The sequence below is a fragment of the Neolamprologus brichardi genome, chromosome 9, assembly GCF_056152115.1.
Source record: "Neolamprologus brichardi isolate AB-2024 chromosome 9, ASM5615211v1, whole genome shotgun sequence".
NCBI lineage: Eukaryota > Metazoa > Chordata > Actinopteri > Cichliformes > Cichlidae > Neolamprologus > Neolamprologus brichardi.
In genome coordinates this window covers 23,833,762-23,852,122 of record NC_142112.1, presented here as the reverse complement: position 1 = coordinate 23,852,122, position 18,361 = coordinate 23,833,762, and the positions used below count along the sequence as shown (strand labels likewise).

General features: G+C 41.2%; 3 protein-coding genes across 3 annotated transcripts; 2 read left to right on the top strand and 1 right to left on the bottom strand.

The window, feature by feature from the left end:
* Window positions 1-205: 205 nt before the first annotated feature.
* Window positions 206-7,013, top strand: kpna1 (karyopherin alpha 1 (importin alpha 5)). The gene is made up of 14 exons (XM_006795142.2): window positions 206-283; window positions 905-1,038; window positions 1,187-1,300; window positions 1,925-2,024; window positions 2,308-2,402; window positions 2,580-2,711; window positions 2,850-2,938; window positions 3,039-3,138; window positions 3,304-3,467; window positions 3,853-3,931; window positions 4,025-4,150; window positions 4,268-4,395; window positions 4,611-4,786; window positions 4,923-7,013. The coding sequence occupies exons 2-14, from the start codon at window positions 913-915 to the stop codon at window positions 5,108-5,110; spliced, it is 1,617 nt and encodes a 538-aa protein (XP_006795205.1). The 5' UTR covers window positions 206-283; window positions 905-912; the 3' UTR covers window positions 5,111-7,013.
* A 2,073-nt stretch (window positions 7,014-9,086) lies between these two features.
* Window positions 9,087-13,707, bottom strand: fam162a (family with sequence similarity 162 member A). The gene is made up of 5 exons (XM_006795143.3): window positions 13,415-13,707; window positions 12,672-12,770; window positions 12,194-12,305; window positions 11,561-11,669; window positions 9,087-9,743 (listed from the first exon to the last, which is right to left on the bottom strand). The coding sequence occupies exons 1-5, from the start codon at window positions 13,455-13,457 to the stop codon at window positions 9,627-9,629; spliced, it is 480 nt and encodes a 159-aa protein (XP_006795206.2). The 5' UTR covers window positions 13,458-13,707; the 3' UTR covers window positions 9,087-9,626.
* A 158-nt stretch (window positions 13,708-13,865) lies between these two features.
* On the top strand, window positions 13,866-17,915 carry mix23 (mitochondrial matrix import factor 23). Its single transcript, XM_087846162.1, has 5 exons — window positions 13,866-14,070; window positions 15,464-15,589; window positions 16,550-16,696; window positions 17,220-17,279; window positions 17,380-17,915. Exons 1-5 carry the CDS (start codon window positions 14,020-14,022, stop codon window positions 17,428-17,430), a joined length of 435 nt encoding a protein of 144 aa, XP_087702288.1. The 5' UTR covers window positions 13,866-14,019; the 3' UTR covers window positions 17,431-17,915.
* The last annotated feature ends 446 nt before the right edge of the window (window positions 17,916-18,361 follow it).

Sequence of the window (18,361 nt, the reverse complement as noted above, 5' to 3'; positions counted from 1 at the left end):
ACACACGAAGTGAGGCTGTGTGTATGCCGGTTATACCATGAATATAAACCCTGCAGGCACCGCTTGTTTGTCAAACTGTTTATGAAGCAAAAGTCACATTTCTGTTTATTTACAAAGCAAAAAGAAAGGGGGGGAAGAGGTGTAGGAGGGGGCGGAGCTTAGATACGTGCGGGGGAGTTGTGGGTTGTTTGCGTTTAGTTGACGCGTGCGCACTAGCATACCGGCGACGGCTGTTCAAACGGTGGCCTAGCGAATAAGGGGATTACGGAGCCCAATCTGACAGGTTAGATAACGAAAAACGTTTACATTTTGGCTGTGTACGTGTGGCAGCGATTTATAATGAAAAGTTAAATGAATTCTTACTGTCTGAGACGGTGGTCTGTCGTTTGCGCTAACGCTAATGTTGGATTTTGGTACTAAGCTAACGTTAGCTACAGCAGTTAGCCGCTGGCTGCCAGCTAGCTTTCGATAGTAGAGGAGGCTAAGAGCGGCGTTGACATTAGCCAGCTGATCAAGTGTACCCTCCCGGGGGACTTGTGCTTTTAGGTTTTTCTTGTGCTTGTCCGAGTTGTGAGTTGACAACGGAAATATTGGACCCCGATCAGTAGATGGTAAAACGATGCTTTCTTTCCACGCAGCATCAAGCCACAGGAAGCTAATAGGCTAGCTGCTATCCTTACATGACCCTGTTTGTTGAACAATCTTTTTTGAGAGGAATGATACACACCGGTAGCTATGCCAGCGTTGGCTACGTTAGTTGGTGTCTGTCTCGCTAGTCTTTACAGTACAGTTGGTGGTGTTTTAATAAAAAAGAAAAAAAAACAGAGGGTTTGTTTCTCAGTTGGGAACTTTGAAAGATTTGCTCCAAAGCATATCCAAATAATAGACTTCCTACTCTTCTCAGGCTGCACAATGAGTCAGGGTAAGGACAATGCACGCCTCAAAAGCTACAAGAATAAGTCTCTCAACACAGATGAGATGAGAAGGAGGAGGGAAGAGGAAGGCCTGCAGCTCCGTAAACAGAAGAAGGATGAGCAAGTAAGCAAAGTGTTATACTGTACAACTAAAACCGTCATAATGATCCTGAAATTACATACTGACAGTGTTTGGAGTAAACTTGAGGCCATGCTTTGTTTGTAGCAATTTAGTTTTGGAAGGGAAATGCATATTTGTCCTTCTGTTGCAGCTTTTTAAGAGAAGAAATGTTGCCACTGTGGAGGATGATGGCATCCTGGATGAGGATGGGATGGCTGATAGCGGCTATCTGGAGTCCCAGGCCAACAACATGGACCCACTCATGGTGAGAAGGCATTCATATGTCTGCTCTGTCACACATACACTCCTTTCTGGTAATCAGATGGCATCTAAAAATCTTGGCTTTATGTCTAAATTAATATTTTGGTCATTCTTCTGTAAAACTCAGGCTGGAGGCTGTAGAGGAGCTTTTCTGTATCATGTTCTAAACAGCACAAGTTTTGATGCATGCAGTGACATTGACACGCAGTGAGCCACACAAATAGCATGTTGAATCTTTCACACACCGTGCAGTGTGTTTGTTGCCTCACCAGACCACAATGATGTGTGCAAAGTTACATTTTATCACACAAACTGTAATTTGCATAAATTCCTATGTGATGCATTTAGTTCTAATCAGTAAGGGCACTGTCTCTAAGTATGTTTAAGAGGAGTGAGCTACAGCTTTCTCAGCACCACTGAGCAGACTCCCTGCTCCAAGTGGCAAAAATGAGAGTGAAACATTCAAAAGTGTAGTTACGCTTCCCTCTTGTCAACTGACAAAATTCACTGTACCAAAAAGATTCCTGATATCCAGGCGTATGAGATGGCATCACTTACTGCACACATCAAGTCGGCTGTGACAGCAATTCATGTGTTTTTAAAAAATCCCCATTGTTGTGCCACACAGGGTGGGGTGATCTCTGAAGACATGATTCAAATGATTTTCTCCAGCTCTCCTGAGCAGCAGCTAATAGGTACTCAGCGCTTTAGGAAACTACTTTCTAAAGGTAAGCAGGACCCTAACTTTGCCCATTACAGCCACTCCTGTCTTTGCATTTGTTTCAGTATGTCTTACAAGGGAAGGATAATGACTGGTTGAGGCCCAGTGCAAGGACAAAAGCATTGTTTTGAGCTGCATAATCTGCCACTCTGTCTCACAGTTAACTGCTGCCCAAAATTCAGAACTACACAATATCAGTGTGGCTGGAGTGAATGTTACATGGGGTGTAATGCTGTTAAGTGTGCCTGTATTAATTGTTGCTACGTCACCTCACCCTCCCTCACACGCAGAACCCAACCCACCTATTGATGAAGTCATTGCCACTCCAGGGGTGGTAGAGCGCTTTGTGGAGTTTCTGAAAAGAAGAGAAAACTGCACATTGCAGGTACGTTTTCCTAGAAAACTAATTTTAGATTATATTTGAAGCTTGTAGATTTTTGTTTTTTCTCCCTCATGTTTGTTTGTAATGTGCTCTTCCTGTTTCACCATCGTATCTAAAAAGTTGCATGTGTTGTGAGTTCAGTGCACTAACTTTCTTCATCTATTTTAAATATGATTGTAGTTTGAGGCTGCGTGGGTATTGACCAACATTGCTTCAGGTACGTCTCACCAGACACGGGTGGTCATCCAGGCAGGAGCTGTACCTATATTCATAGAGATGCTCAGCTCGGATTTTGAGGACGTACAGGAACAGGTGAGGAGGCTTCATTTTTACTTTTCCTGGTGTCTACTAACCTCTGGCAGCTTGTTGAGGTCAAATTTAAACTGATTAAAATTGTAGTTTTTCATGTTGTTTTTATTGTTTGACTTGAATAATTGCTTCACCCCTCAGGCGGTGTGGGCCTTGGGAAACATAGCAGGAGACAGCACAGAATGCAGAGACTTTGTCATAGACTGCAACATACTGCCCTCACTGGTGCAGTAAGTATCCCCTCAGTCTTACATTCTCTGCTTTTGAAGTTGCCTCTACGGGGAAACAAAGAGCATCTTTGATTGTGATCGTCAAATTTTCCTCTTGCAGGTTATTGGCCAAACAGAATCGTCTAACAATGATGAGGAACGCAGTGTGGGCGCTCTCAAACCTGTGCAGAGGAAAGAACCCACCTCCAGATTTCACTAAGGTAATTTGCCAAGATAAACACATCACTATGGTAACTGCACACCTCTTAGACTGCTTAAAGGCACATCGTATCTCAGATTTCAAGGTCAAAGGCTATATGAAGATACTAATATGCTAAACTGGATAACAGTTACACCTGCTGAATGTGTCCCTTTGTTTCTTGCAGGTGTCTCCGTGTCTCAGCGTGCTGTCTTGGCTGCTGTTTGTAAACGATACGGACATCCTAGCTGACGCATGCTGGGCACTCTCCTACCTATCAGATGGCCCAAATGACAAAATCCAGGCTGTTATTGACTCGGGAGTCTGTCGCAGGCTCGTCGAGCTGCTGATGTGAGAGCCAAAACAAACACATACAGATATTTTCAGAGGCTGTTCTACAAAGAGATTTATTGTATGCGAAACACTTGGGACTCTAGTTAAATACCCATAAAGTGACAAATAACACATGAGTGCTATAAATTAACAGGACTGAAACATCTGGAAGAATTAGGTTATCTTGTAGAGGAAGGGTGCAAAGGTGCATTAAAGGTATTCTGACAGCACATGTTGACCTTACTAAGACTGCATTTTTTTTTCCCCTTCTAATTTGTCACCAAGTAACAACAAATAGTGGTTTAACATTATTGCTACCATCCTAACACTGGAGGTTTAACATTTCTAAAACTTGATGAAAAAACTCTATGATCTCACACTAAGACTTTGCTTTTTGTTCCAGACACGTGGATTATAAGGTGGTCTCTCCTGCACTGCGGGCTGTTGGAAACATAGTCACTGGAGATGATTTACAGACACAGGTGGTAGCTGCATCACAACAGACAGATGTGATAAAAGCTTATGCAGAAGGAAATGGGTGTTTGTGACTCTGTGAACATTTGGTATTTCTCTAGGTGATTCTGAACTGTTCAGCACTGCAGTCTCTACTTCAGCTTCTGAGCAGTCCCAAGGAGTCTATCAAGAAGGAAGCGTGTTGGACAATCTCCAACATCACTGCAGGGAACAGAGCACAAATACAGGTGTGCTGCGCATTCTTACAGACTAACGTAGAAAAAAAAGCTTCCTTTTTTTTTCTTCCCTGAGATTGAAAAGCTAACTATTGGAGCTTCTAAAGAATTGTTTCCCACTTCTTGTAGATGGTGATAGATGCAGGTCTGCTGCCTCCGCTCATCAATATCCTGCAAGTAGCAGAGTTTCGCACAAGGAAGGAGGCAGCGTGGGCCATTACCAATGCCACCTCAGGGGGTTCTGCAGAGCAAATCAGGTACAAACTGTGCACAGTATACAGCCAGTGTACCCATAATAGTCACACGTGTCTTGAGTGAAGAAGTCAACTGATGCCACTGATTTTAAATTATACAGACTCTTCCATTATAAACAAACCTACTTCTGTTTTTCATCATTAATATGTTGCCTCTTTAAAAGGTATTTTTCTTCAATGACTATTAATGTTTACTCTGTGTGTGCTGCCATCTGCAGGCACTTAGTGGAACTTGGGTGTATAAAACCTCTGTGTGACTTGCTCACACTCATGGACTCCAAAATAGTTCAGGTGGCTCTAAATGGCCTGGAGAACATCCTGCGACTGGGAGAATTGGAGGCCAAGAGGGGAGGAGGCATCAACCCCTACTGTGCACTCATTGAGGAAGCCTATGGTAAGTAATTAAATCCGGACGAAGGAAATAGGAAAGTAACGGTAATAGTCAGTAACCCTGGTCATTGGCTAATCTTTTATTTTCTGGAGTGTGCCGCCTCTATTTTAGCACTACTCTCCACCTTTTATCTTTACAGGTCTGGACAAACTGGAGTTCCTGCAGAGCCATGAGAACCAGGAAATCTACCAGAAAGCCTTTGACCTGATTGAGCGCTACTTCAACACTGAAGATGAGGATCCATCTTTGGCTCCAGCCGTCGACCTGCAGCAGCAGCAGTTCCTCTTCCAGCAGTGCGAGGCCCCGATGGAGGGCTTCCAGCTATAATGCTAATTCCTCCCTTTTCCCAGAGCTCCACGTTCATCCTCACCTTTGCTCCCGTCTCACTCTATCCCCACAGCCATGATCCAGGGTGACATACCTCGGCCTCCCCCTCCCATTCCCCTTCTCATTGTCTGAGAGGTTTAATCATCATCATGATTATTAAAAGCATACCATTAAAGGGGCACACTCTGTTCATGCATCCAGCACGGGTGAATTCTGCAGTCTTGTCAGCCAGTTCAAGGTTTCACTCATTCTGTCTATTGCTGAATTAATTTTTTCCCTCAGCACCTGGACCTCTCCTGTGTGGTTAAGCCCCAACATGTCCAGCTATAAACTTTTCCTATGACTCCATCCCCACATTATTGCTATTTTTTTTTTGTTGGGTTTTTTGGGGGGGTGAATTCTTCCTCAGCTTATCCCCAATAAAAGAACCTCTTTGTGGTCCTGTAGGATTGGCTTTTGCTAGCTCTTGAGTCAGTGGTAGTATTTGGGCTGCACTGCTTGTCTGATTGAAGCATTAATGAGTCTCGAGACAGACAAACATGGACATGATTTCATTTTCTTTCTTTCTTCTTTTTTAAAGATATATATATATAACACCCCCCCTCCCATCCACATTGAGAATAATGAACCTAAACACTGGACTGACCATGAGACGTTGACCGCACACTCGACTGTGGTCACTGGACTGAAATGCCCACACTGGGCCACATGGCTAGTTCCAAAATAAAGACTCATCTGACCACTACGAAAGGCACGACTCAAGAGTGAAGGTTGCTCTCCGATCGCAGATGGACAATTTTAGAAATTGCTGAAGGTTGGAGCTCCTCGGTGACAAATCAGGCTGCTTGCATTCCCACCTGGATCTCATATCACGCATTCCTCTTTCCAGCAATGGGACTATTCCACCTGCACAGGCTCCATCCCGAAGAGTTTAGACTGCCTGCTGCCTTCTGGTGTGACGTGAATTAACCCCATGGAATCATGGGAACCGGAGTCTTCCCACGCACTGAGACAACTGGACAGACTTGGACAAGACAAAATAGACTATTTAACCCTGGTTTCTGTCCAGCAGCAGACCAGTGGGGAATTTTTTTTTTTTTTAATTACCATAATTTCATTTCTTTTGCAGCACTTTAGTTCAGGACTGATGCCTGCTCATTGACAATAGACCACAGTTTATACATTAGCTATGTAATTGGTTAATGACACGGCTCTTCCCTCCTAAAAATGCGAGGTGCAAAGAGGTGGTCTTTATCATTGTCTCCCCACCCTCCTGGTATGACAAGGATTTACACTGTTTTGCCCTTAACCAGAGAGACTCGAGCAGTTTGTGGACTGAAAATGTTAGCACACACTTTCGAGGGTCATGGTGCCTCAGCAAAGCTAGAAGAACTTTTATTCTGACAAAGCAACCTCTACCAATCAGACAGCATTTTGAAAATTGGCCGTTTAGCTGTTAGCTGTGTAAAACATAACGTTCAAATACGTGTTCAGGTAGTATTTTTTTTTTTTTAATTTGATCATGCCAAATCAGAAACATACAGTATGCCAGCTATTAGGCCCACAGTTGGTCTTATTTTCAATAAAAAGTGTTTTATTTCGTTTTTTTTTAATTTGGGGTTTAGCATCTGCCATGTAGCTGATGGTGCCATAATCCTTATTCTACAGAAATCCTTCCACATAATTTCAAGAAAAATCCAGATTAAAACTTGAAAACCCCGGTGATCACCTTAGTTAGCAAAACTGAATGTTTGTTTACCAAGTCCTCTTTACATTGCTTATTTTTGTCAAAATCTTAGCAAAAGATGACCAGCTCTACGTGTTCATTACTGTTTGTTGTACTGGGTTTGTGCATCTGTCCCCTGTTATGCCATTTGCATAAAAGTTGTTTCATGAACTACAACGTTTAATCGGTTTCATTATAGTCACTGAGTCTTTTTGTTTTGTTGTTTTTCATTTGATTTTTATTAACTTGCTTCCTTCAGTTTAAGGCAACAACTAATTATTTTCCGTGTCATTATATCAAAGCATGCTAGAATCATAAATGCTAAAAGAAAGCTGAAGCCACCGTGACATCACTCTGATTGCACGGTTAAAGTCAGTAGGAGCCACACAGAATCCATACATCTGTGGCTGTGAGAGGGCGATGGGTGGAAAGGTAGTGAAGGTGGATTCAAACATTCAAAACAGAAGACAGTGCAGGTGGGGTTGAGTGGGTGGAGATGAGCGTTTGAAGTGATTTGCGACAGATGGCTGCAAGAGTAAAAAAGAAGATCTACAAGATAATAGTAGACCCTGCTGTTGTGTATGGTTTGAAAATAGTAGTACTGACAATAGAAGGTTGAGCTGAGGATGCTAGGACCAGAATGGACAAAATTAAAAATTAGTACATCAGAAGGTCAAGGGTCAACGGTTTTGGAGGCAAGGCTGAGATGGTTTGGACATGTGCAGAGCAGGGATGGTGAATGGATATGGAGCTGCCAGGCAAAAGAGGAAGACCATAGAAAGATTTATGGTTGTAGTGAAGGAGGACCAAAAAGGATGCTAATCGATGGGATGAGATGTAGGCAGATGATCTGTGGTAACCCCTAAAGGATGCAGCTTCGGAAAGCAGCTACTTTTTAAAGCTTTACTTTTATTAATATTTTGGCTGCTTCCATGTGTTTTCAGAGCCAGGAAGGATTACGTTTGGATGCAAGTGGAGTACAAAGTTGTTTAAGGACTTTAAATTGAATGGGTGCATCACAGACATTTCCTAATTTGTGCTTAGTGACAGAGTAGTTTTTGGTTGTAAATCTGTTTTAAATACTCTTAAGGTTGAACATTCATCCACTAGGAACTGCCTGTATGCTCTTGCCTCATGAATCCAGGTGTTGTTATGCACCAGGGTGAAACCAGGATCCACGGTACCAGTGTAGGCGCTGAAAGCAACCCCCTGAAACTTAATGGCAGTCAGGGTGTTGTTGCCTAGTCTGTAGAGGTCTGTGCCTCCCTGCATGGATATGGCTCCCCAGATCATCACTGACCCACCACCAAAATGTTCATCTGAACAGTGTTACAGACAGTATTATGCTCTCCACTGCTTCTCCAGGCCTTTTCAAGTCTGTGACATGTGCTCAGGGTGCATCTACTCTCATCTGGAAGAATCACAGGTCGCCAGTGGTGGACCTGCCAATTCCAGTATTTTATAGTCAATGTTAATGTTGATCTAGTTCTAATCTTTGACCGAGATTAGAGAGAATGACCACACCTTGGCCCTTGACGCACTTATCTTCTGTGTAGATATATAACCGAATGGGAGAGAAGCAGAGGCCAAAATCCTGTTGAATTTATGATCTAACACAGGAAAATGAGCAGAGAAAAAGTCAAAAATTATAAAAAAAACCCAAAAAAAAAACCACTCAACCTCACCCAGTGCTTAGTCATCCTAGCCGTGTGCCATGTTTACATACCCTGCATGTGCAAGAACCACCGCAGCACATAATGACATGCATGCACACGCACACACCCACCAATCGCAGTAAAAGATAAAGGCAGGTAGTAGAATAATTTCATTGCTCCAACTTTTGTTAATCAAAGATTTACTATTGGCGAAAGCACATACAGCTAAACTATATTATAGGACTCTGTATCATTTCACCCATGATGATAGATAAGACCTTTTACCACCCGTCCGATGAGAGGTAAGCCAGGAGAGATCAATCCAATCTTTCTCACCAAGTGATACGCTGATTAAAAAGTGGTCCTTTAAGTTTTTTAAGCAGTATAGTTTGTGACGATATTGCAGGGAAAATAATATACCATAGTATCCAAATTACCCTCCCAAACTTTAGTAAAGATAGCCGCAAAAAAAATAAATTAAAATTAAAAGCGGTATTGGTCACAAATGGTGAATATTTCCTGAAATAAGCCTTCCAAAAGCCTTGGAAGGTGCCCACATGTGCCCAAACCAGGGGTCGTTAAATTGCACTGCACATTTTTATAGAATCACTGCTTTATTGAACTAGTTTTGGTGCTCACCACATACAAACACAGATGGCACATCATAGTGGCCATGAAATAAGAAGCCCAGTCAGAGGGGTATCAGGACAGACAGCCCACTGCACAGGTGAACAAGTCACATCCAATCAGCTACTTAATGTTCCACAAAAAGGGGAAAGACAATGTTTTCACAAGGCATAATTGCACCTTCCTGCAATAAACCCTCCACTGGGCTGACACAACGAAATGCCACTACCAAAATAATGGCTTGTGCCATTAATCAAGTGCCACTTTGTAACCCTGTTATTTATATACATTCACTAAGTAGATACATTTTGCATCAGGTACTCAATTATTGCAAAACTATTGTTAAGGCCAATTTCCTTGTTGCAAAAGCACTACTCAGAATTTACTGCTGATATTTTTTTGGTTGCACTACACCTCCAAAGGTTGGGACTGGAGAAGTTGTGGTATACACAGAAAGTGCTATTGACTTGGGTTCGAGAATGAGCGTGTCTGAATGAGTCATCTTCCATCACTGAGCCTTGTCAGACAGGGCAATGGCACTTGCGCTTGGTTTCTGGTGTTCTTCTCTCCATCTGGCTTTCTTCTCGATGTTTAGTGCCGTCAGGGTCTCCTTCCTGGCAAGAGACTGCAGAAAAACAGGAAAATACATGTGGCATTATTTAAATGTGAATGAAAATACAGAGGCAATGCATGAATCAAAGCAGTGAGAATTGAATTACTCACTAATTATTAAAATTCTTGCAGGGGACTAAAAATTGTGATACATTTTCCGCTTTGATATCCTTTTTTTTTTTTTTTTTTTTTTTTTTAAAACATGGGTTGAAATGTCACATTGGGAACTTTGGGACATTTCGTGACCAAACTTTTATTGCAAGTCGTTGCTCTGTTTATTCATAACTAGAGATGGACCGATCCGATATTACGTATCGGTCCGATACTGACCTAAATTACTGGATCGGATATCGGAGAGAAATAAAAAATGTAATCCGATACATTAAATATCAAAAAAGCACCTCACAAAACTTGCGACATGGCGTAACTCACCTCATAACAGTAGCATGTCGGAGCAGTGTGGTCACGTGATAGAGCGGCTGTGTGTATTTGTAGCCTGCTAGCAAACATTTCATCTCCGAGGAAGTTATCTCAGAGAGAAGTAAAGCAAGTGTGTAAGTTCATCTCTGAATGTTTGTAAAGCATTCCCGCGTTAAGCTTAACAACCGATATATGGAGTGACTGCCTCTTCTCTCCCTCTCCTGCTGCTACTTCAATGGTGAAACTGCTTAATGATCAGCTGATCGGCTTTTCTGTCGTGAGTCCGTCTCTCTTCTTCGTTTTTGGCCCACTTTGCACCAGAAAGAGGAAACCAGCGGCTGAACAACAGCAGCACTATTAAGCTTGATAAGCTGTTGTTAGAATTTATTTAACATTACTTTCTAGACCAGGATCTTTTTCTATGTAGCTGACAGCTGGTAACTGTGCAGGGGCGGATCTAGCAAAGTTTAGCCAGGGGGGCCGATAGGGCATTAACAGGGAAAAGGGGGCACAAAGACACACTTTTCTTTCTTATTCTCATTTAAAATATTTAGCTTTTAATTATTTAATAATTATCTGAATCTTACACCCAAAGTTTTAATCTGATGTAAAATGTATAGAAGTCCGTTACTGTATATAGTAACTGTTAAGTCTAATATACCCTAGTAAGCTGTAGTACTTTTTCCTTTGGGAAAGTACCATCTGTGAATTCTGCAATTCTGTTGAAGAAAGATGTTGAATCTATTTAATTATTCTTGAAAAATAATTTTTTTCTGTGAATTTTTTTTCCCCCTGCATCAAATTAAAGTTGATTACATTGATTGAGCATCATGAGGAAGAGGGTGGTTCCCTATGTTCTTTTGCTGGGAGTTTGCAACCCTATTAGTTAGGTTGCTTAATATTTCTGCTAAGTACTCTTTAAAATACCAGAATATGGAGGATGGAGTAGGTTTAACTTTATTAGATTGATCAGTGTTGCTGATCTATGAAATATTTTAGGCGCAGTGTATTTTTTTTTTTTTTTTTTTTTTTTTTTTTTTTTTTTTACATACAGGTATAACAGAATAGCTTTAGTGTTGTTGTTGTTTTTTTAACTTGAGTATAAACTTATACAAAATGCAGCAAGATATTAAAAAAACAGTTTTATTGATTAAAAAACACACTATATCGGATTCATATCGGTATCGGCAGATATCCAAATTTATGATATCGGTATCGGACATAAAAAAGTGGTATCGTGCCATCTCTATTCATAACATGACGTAGATGAGTCTATGTGAAAAGGCAGGATTAAACCTGCTCTTTTACATTATTGGATAGCAGTGATGACATGTCTGTCCTTGTTGACAGTTACTGAAGTTGAAAAGAGAAAAAAAAATTTTCATGCAAGACCCATTCATCCATTCTTACCCTTTTGCCCAGAAACACCATAACCATACAAGCTCCTATCGTGGCAGCCATCATCACGTAGGCAGCCTTTACTCTGATTTTGTTTCTGGCAGCGTCAATCATCTCAAACCTGTAGAAGAAGCACATGTACACATGAACACTCATTAGGAAATGTTTTCTTGGCTCAAAAGTAGGCTTGAAACATAAGAATACTTCAGCATTTAATCTTGTTATTGTTATTGAGGATCAGCGCAGCAGCATGATATTTACGGGGCCTTTTGTTCCAGTTATAGCAGCATTGGTGACTGCCAGCAGATAGTCTCTTGAATCCTTCACACATTTTGCTTTGTTTTGGATACTGGGGCTTTGAGTACATGACATAGGAGGGCTTCTGTTTATAAGCTTGCCATTCAGGTTTTTACATCGCAGCAGCAGATCAGATGTGATCTCCGCCCCGATGCCAAGATAATCCTCTCCAGTCACCAATAGAAGGCTTGTTTGAACTGCAGCTGTCTGAGGACCAGCTACACACTGTGCCGCCGCTCATCCTGTTAGTTAGCTCTGTTCTTGTGATGTAACTTAACTGAATGTGACAGAGGCAGTAGGACTGCGGTGTGCCGGAAGGTCTGGTATAAACAGGAAAAGGCTACTTACGACACAGTCTCTGGTATCTGCTCTGCTGACTTGAAGCGCCCTGACCAGATCAGCATCTTCTTGTCCATATCTGAGGGCTTGTAGCCTGGAAGTCTGAATGCGGGACGCGGCTCTGTGTGAATTAACAAAGCATGCATTATAATGAAGCCTGCAACCCCACGTGCTTCCTGAACAAAAAGCCAGAGATTCACATCATGACCTGCAAACTGCGACCTCACTTCCTGTGTCCCTCTTAGTCTTTTGGGATTTAAAAAAGTCACATACTTAGCCATCACAAATACCCTGTAACGCACAAAGTCAACATTTTTAGAATACTCTATGAGTGTAGCATTTTCCACATTAAAGTCATGCCACACATTTATATGAAAACCTAGAAGTTCAAATTCAGAAGCTGGTATTTAGTTTTTTCAGGTTCATCAGTAAATATTGTGCATTGTCTTATGATGACTTTTGAGCTCATCTGTTGTTCAAACCCTACCATGTGCTGGTGCTGCAGGTGGGGACTCCGCTTTGGTCTCCTGCAGTTTATTGCACATCCCTCTGTGGCTCCATGTCTGCAGCACATGTCTCCTCTGACCTGTTTAGATACAGAACTAGTATCACATCGAGTAAAGCAGGAAGTCACATTAGTGACGATAGAACTAGCTGATGCTACTGAAAAAAGAAATTAAATAGTTAAACAAGAAAATTAGTAACGTGTTGCAGGAATTAATTCATCATCCAATCACAACTTTAGCATTACACATTTGAGAACAGCCCTTAAAAGGCTCAAAATAAAATTACGCTCTTTAATTACGCTGGGAAAAATCTCTTCATGAGAAATCAAAGTATTACCATTTACCCCAACTTAATCTCATTTTATTCATTTATTTTTACAATCGTGTGATAGCTATCTATCAATCACACAATTGTATATATATAGGACATAGCCTGAATAGCGTATAATGATAATACAACAAGTTAACTAGGTCAAGTGTTTTTAATGGGATAATTTACCGAGACACCACGCACCAATTTACACAAACTGCTTTTACTGCCACAAACACCATTTCAACAAATGCAAGACCTCGAAAAAGCATCAAACATTTATTTATAACCGAGTCCAGAACTCACTCACAGCTGAATTTATAACCAAATAACATCAACAAGCATCGGATTAGAGAGTATTCAAGCGACTTATTACGCAACGAAAGCACAGAAATTCAAGTTAGCTATACGAACCGAGGAGGCTGCCGATGGAAATGCGGGATCTGATGAAATTCATGCTTTTGCTGATTGAATACACAAAGTCCAGTTTCTCTAAAAAGCCATTGAAGTGCGCTGGAAATCTGTCAGTTCCTCCTCAGCTGCTGAAAGTCAAACAGCTAACAGGACCGTCAGATAGGACGCTGTGTCGTGTGACTGATCAAAAGAAACAAGCTAGGGCCCGTATTTATGCCATTTGGACAGCGTCCATACGGATCGGGTAGTGACAGTGACAGCCCTGGGGCTGTGGTTGGGTCTTTGCTTTCGCTAGGTTCGCTAGGTTGCTTTCGCTGTGGTTGAATTATTAGGAGTCTCAAACAGGGCTGCTGGAAGTTAAGCTAAAGTTGAGAAGAACAAGTGGAAAATGTATTAGTATAAATAGCGCTATCCACTATAGTTGCATTTTTATCTATTTTAATATATTCACTTTGCGTTAATACGTGCGGCAGATGTTAATTTGTGAATGCGGCAAAAACAAATAAATAGCATTTAGGCATTATTAAAGCCTTTCCGTGCAGGCACTTTCTTGGACAGCCACCTCCACCACCAGTGATCCTGGTGAAGGACCCGTGCAGTCCACTATGGCGGCGCCCGGTGGAAGTTTAAACTGTGAGGACTATTCAATGTTTCAGGTAACGTTAACGACTGATTAATTGATCCGTGCAGGCCGATCACGCACCGACGGCCAGTCGAATCACCGCCTCCCCCGCAGTTCGTTTGCCGCGCTGTTTATTTTGCGCGAGAGCCAATGAATTGGTGACCCTCCTGATTACTAAAGACCTGCACGAGTTCAAGGAGGCACAGTACTCAGAGCTTTCAGTATGTGGATCAACATACCCATGCAGCCTTTAATAACTGACTCTTTAAGCTGGCATAATTTACTTATAGATGTCATGGTTTGGTATATTGTGTTATTTTGTAGATTTATATTTTTATGCTAGAACCTCACTGAACTCGCTTTGCATAATTCATAACTAACACACGTGCATTTATTTATTCCATATAGGCTGTTTATGAGGCTTTGGAAAGTCCTTTTAGCGCCTATCTCCAGGCGGCAAAAGCACTCTTTCTTCTGATTGGTCAGCTTTTGCAAGCCAGCAGAAGGGCAGCACTTATCTTTTTATGTGCGGATGCCAGAATACACACAGCTGTATCTGATTAAAAAAGAGCCTCATGCATTACTGCTCACAAAAAAAAAATCCCATTGGGGGGAAAAAGTACATATTTCAGATTCTTTCACTCAGAAGTCCTCTCAGAGTACGGAGGGTACAGACCAAAGCTATTTTACTTTGTTATGAGTAAACCATATGTAGAAGTAGAGTTAGCTTGTAGAAATTAAGGGGGAAAGCCCTGTTTTTAGTTACATGTAAGCTTGCCTCTTATTCTAACATTAAATTTGAAGATTTAGAAGTTTGGCTTCTTTTTCTAGGTGGTTTTGGAGATGATCATTCATGCTGTCAGTTTGTTTGTTTGGCGAGCAAAGCATCTAAACCACAGTTAAGAAAGTGTGTTCCTAGAGCTGATGCAATGCCCCCACCCCACTGTCTACACTTTGCGGGCATGCTGTTCCTATAGCAGATGGCCATATAAGGAAAGCGGTGGAAACAGAGCATTGTGAGCACAGAATATTACATTAACCCTTTACCTTTTTGCTGAACAAATATGTAAATTATATTTATCTCTGGGTTCAACAGGTTCAAATTTATATTAAACCTGTATTTCTCTCATGGTAGCAGGCTAAAGATGTTTGGATCTCTCCTTAAAAGTATATCAGCTGCTAAATGAGCCTTGTTAATCTTGCCTGCCATCTTGCCCTCTGTTATAAACAAGATACATAAATTTATTTCCTTAAGGAAGCAACTTGTTTTGAACCACCATTTTTGGGTGGGGGATACAGTCGTATGAGATTTAAATCTGATTCTATCTTAATGAGACAAAAGACAGCATATCGTGTTACAAATGTATTTAGTTTTAGTTGATGTAAAGCTGCTAACTCTCTTTGTGTACTTCTGTGTGTTATTTCAGGAGGTACTGAAGGTGATGCGCACTATAGACGACCGCATTGTCCATGCCCTGAACACCACCGTGCCCACAGTCTCCTTCTCAGGCAAAGTGGATGCCACACAAACCTGCAAACAGCTCTATGAATCTGTGAGTGTGACCACCAGGTCTCACCACGTTGTGAATTCAAATTCCCATTATTGTCATTGCCACACAAACAACAAAAACGTTACCACAACAATACAGAATAAATAAATGGCATATTTTAAACAGTGAACATAACACCTGGCAGTTTGGTTATGTAACGCAATGGCAGGGAGAGGTGCAGAGGGGACCTGTTAAGAAGTCTGTCTAACATCAAGTGTCTGAGAAACAGTTCCAAGCAGCCTCTTTAAACTTGCCTTAAATCTTCACATAGAGTCAGGGATGAACTGATTCAAATTCAGTCTTTCATTTAAGTTCAGTTTCATTTCAAAAAACAGCGTTCACCTCAAGGTAAAGACACCACAATATTAGAGAAAACCTCAGTAATCAGACGATCCCCTGTGAGCAAGCACCTGAAGAACTCCAGTGAAGTAAAATGACGCTGAGGGAGGTGTGGCCCTCTAATGCACATGTGGTGATAAGCCAAAGGTTACTGTGGCTTAACAAAACTCAAGGATTCATACTCTAATTATGACAGTGTCCAAATTTTGGATAAAATTGTCAACTAATGACATTTTTGTATTCAAAGAAGTAAAAGATTACAAACAATATGGCAAAATAAGGGTCCACACAGACCAGCGTTCAGTGCCATAAAACTCAGGAAGAGAGCTTGACGTCCTAATCCACATCTGGTCGCATGCTGAACTAGTCATAGTTGCTTACTTTGGAAATGCTGTGCTGCCGGGTATATGTGTGCGAAGCATCCCTGTTTCAGAATTGGTGCATGTTTCACAGCGTCATCCATATCTGAATAATTGTCTTGTGTGAGAATCAGCTGTTGTCCTCCAAAGTCTTCGCTGCAGGAGCCATAAGAATCTGAACAGACAAGAAAGCTGGCATGAAGTCTGTGAAGGCATGCAAAAATATTAATCTCATGTGTGCGTGTGTATTTCTGTTTTCTCACAGATGATGGAGGCTCATCTTAGCAGAGACAAAGCTATCAAGACTTGTATAGCTCAAACATCAGAGGTGGTGGGACAGCTGCGTGAGCAAAGAGCAAAAGACAATGAAAACATGGCACTAATCAAACAGCTCAGGAAGGAGCAAACCAAAGTAAGTCCTGTCTATAAAAATTCCATGTCTTTTCTTTCTCTTCTTTTTTTTTTTTGACATTCTTAGTGCAGTTTTCTTGTCATTTCTTCTTTAAACCTGTCTATAGCTGTTCAGTTGCATTATGGGAGATGTAGGATTCTGTGTTTCTGTAGTTTTTGCCCATTAAAAGGAATACAAATAAGGATCTGTTGCTTTCTGTTGCTTCATTGTTGTTGCAGGTTTAGCAGCTATCTCCACTGAATCCACTGTGGATGCTTTTAATTTAGTTTTTCTGTGCTGTGAGGATCATAAATGAAATGTAAACAAATATCTTAAACTTGAAAAAAGCTTGAAATTTGAAAATATAGAGGAAACCTGCTGTAGCTGACTGAACCTGCAGGGCTAAATGCATCAAGTAACCACTGAGGAAATATAATCCTTCTCTTTTTTTTCTTTTTTTTTTTTTTTTAAATTTGAATAAACAGACCCTGTTATCTTATTAGAGCAAAAATAATAATAGAAGTACTTTTTTTTCTGTCCCCAGTTAAAGTTGATGCAGTCAGAGCTGAACGTTGAAGAAGTTGTAAATGACAGAAGTCTGAAGGTACAGTTTGCTCGCTGTTCTCATCACTGACTTGTCCTACAGTCACACATAAATGAGCCGTCGTTATCATGTGTTACTTACTGACGTTTCCTCGGTTCAGGTTTTCAACGAAAGGTGCAGAATCCACTACACGCCTCCGAAGGTGAAATGAAGTCCTGCTTCATGAAAGGAGCTCTTTCACTCGAGGTTTAAATCCAGGCTGGAGCTGAAACTGTGAACTGCTGCTGAGTCCTCGCTGCAGGCTGTTCACCACCCAGACATCTCTGACCTCTTCCCCGACACACAAATATATTCCAGTGTCATTACTGTATTAATTTACCATCATTGTAAAACAGTCGCCCGTGTGCTTCTTCCAAGACAAAATTATTGTACAAAAAGAGTTTTTTAAAAATGGAGTCAAATGGTTGTCTGAGTTTGAAATTATTTGTTGACCTTAGACGTCCTTTTTACATGTATTGAATTCAAATGTTTACTATGCACTGTCTTCATCAGGAATCGGTTCAACAACTGCTGGGTTGATGGATTACTGTGACATTTTGGACGAGTCTTCATCAGTCCATCCCTCAGGATGAGATCTACAAGCTTTGATCATTCTTTAACTTTTCATACAGTGTCAAAAATCTGTCTGTCCAAAAATTTGATTTGGTACAAAGCACCAGCAAAAAGAACGACACTTCCATCAGCCTCAAGTGTACCTTATAAGAAATTGCCAATCCTCCAAACTAAGTCGTCGTTGTTAAACGTGATCTGTTGTACTTGCTTAACAACAGGAGCTGTATTCACTACGTACGTTGGTATTTTACTTTTGAGTGCTTCTGCCTTGATCTGATCATTTTCTCTGATTATCAGAGATGTAAAGATCTCTCAACAAGAAAAGGACTAAAACTTCTATTTCATGGAGGACGTGTGACTGATCCTGGTGTCATGGATGACACGTTCTATCACTGTTTCCCGACTGAATAAACAGAAGCACTGCAGCGGTCTGTCACAGCCTCCTGTCAGCAGAGTGATCACGCAAGCTCCAGCAGTCCAGTACTTGCAGTTTGTTTCATTTCCACTGGAGGGCCCCACCTGATCACAAA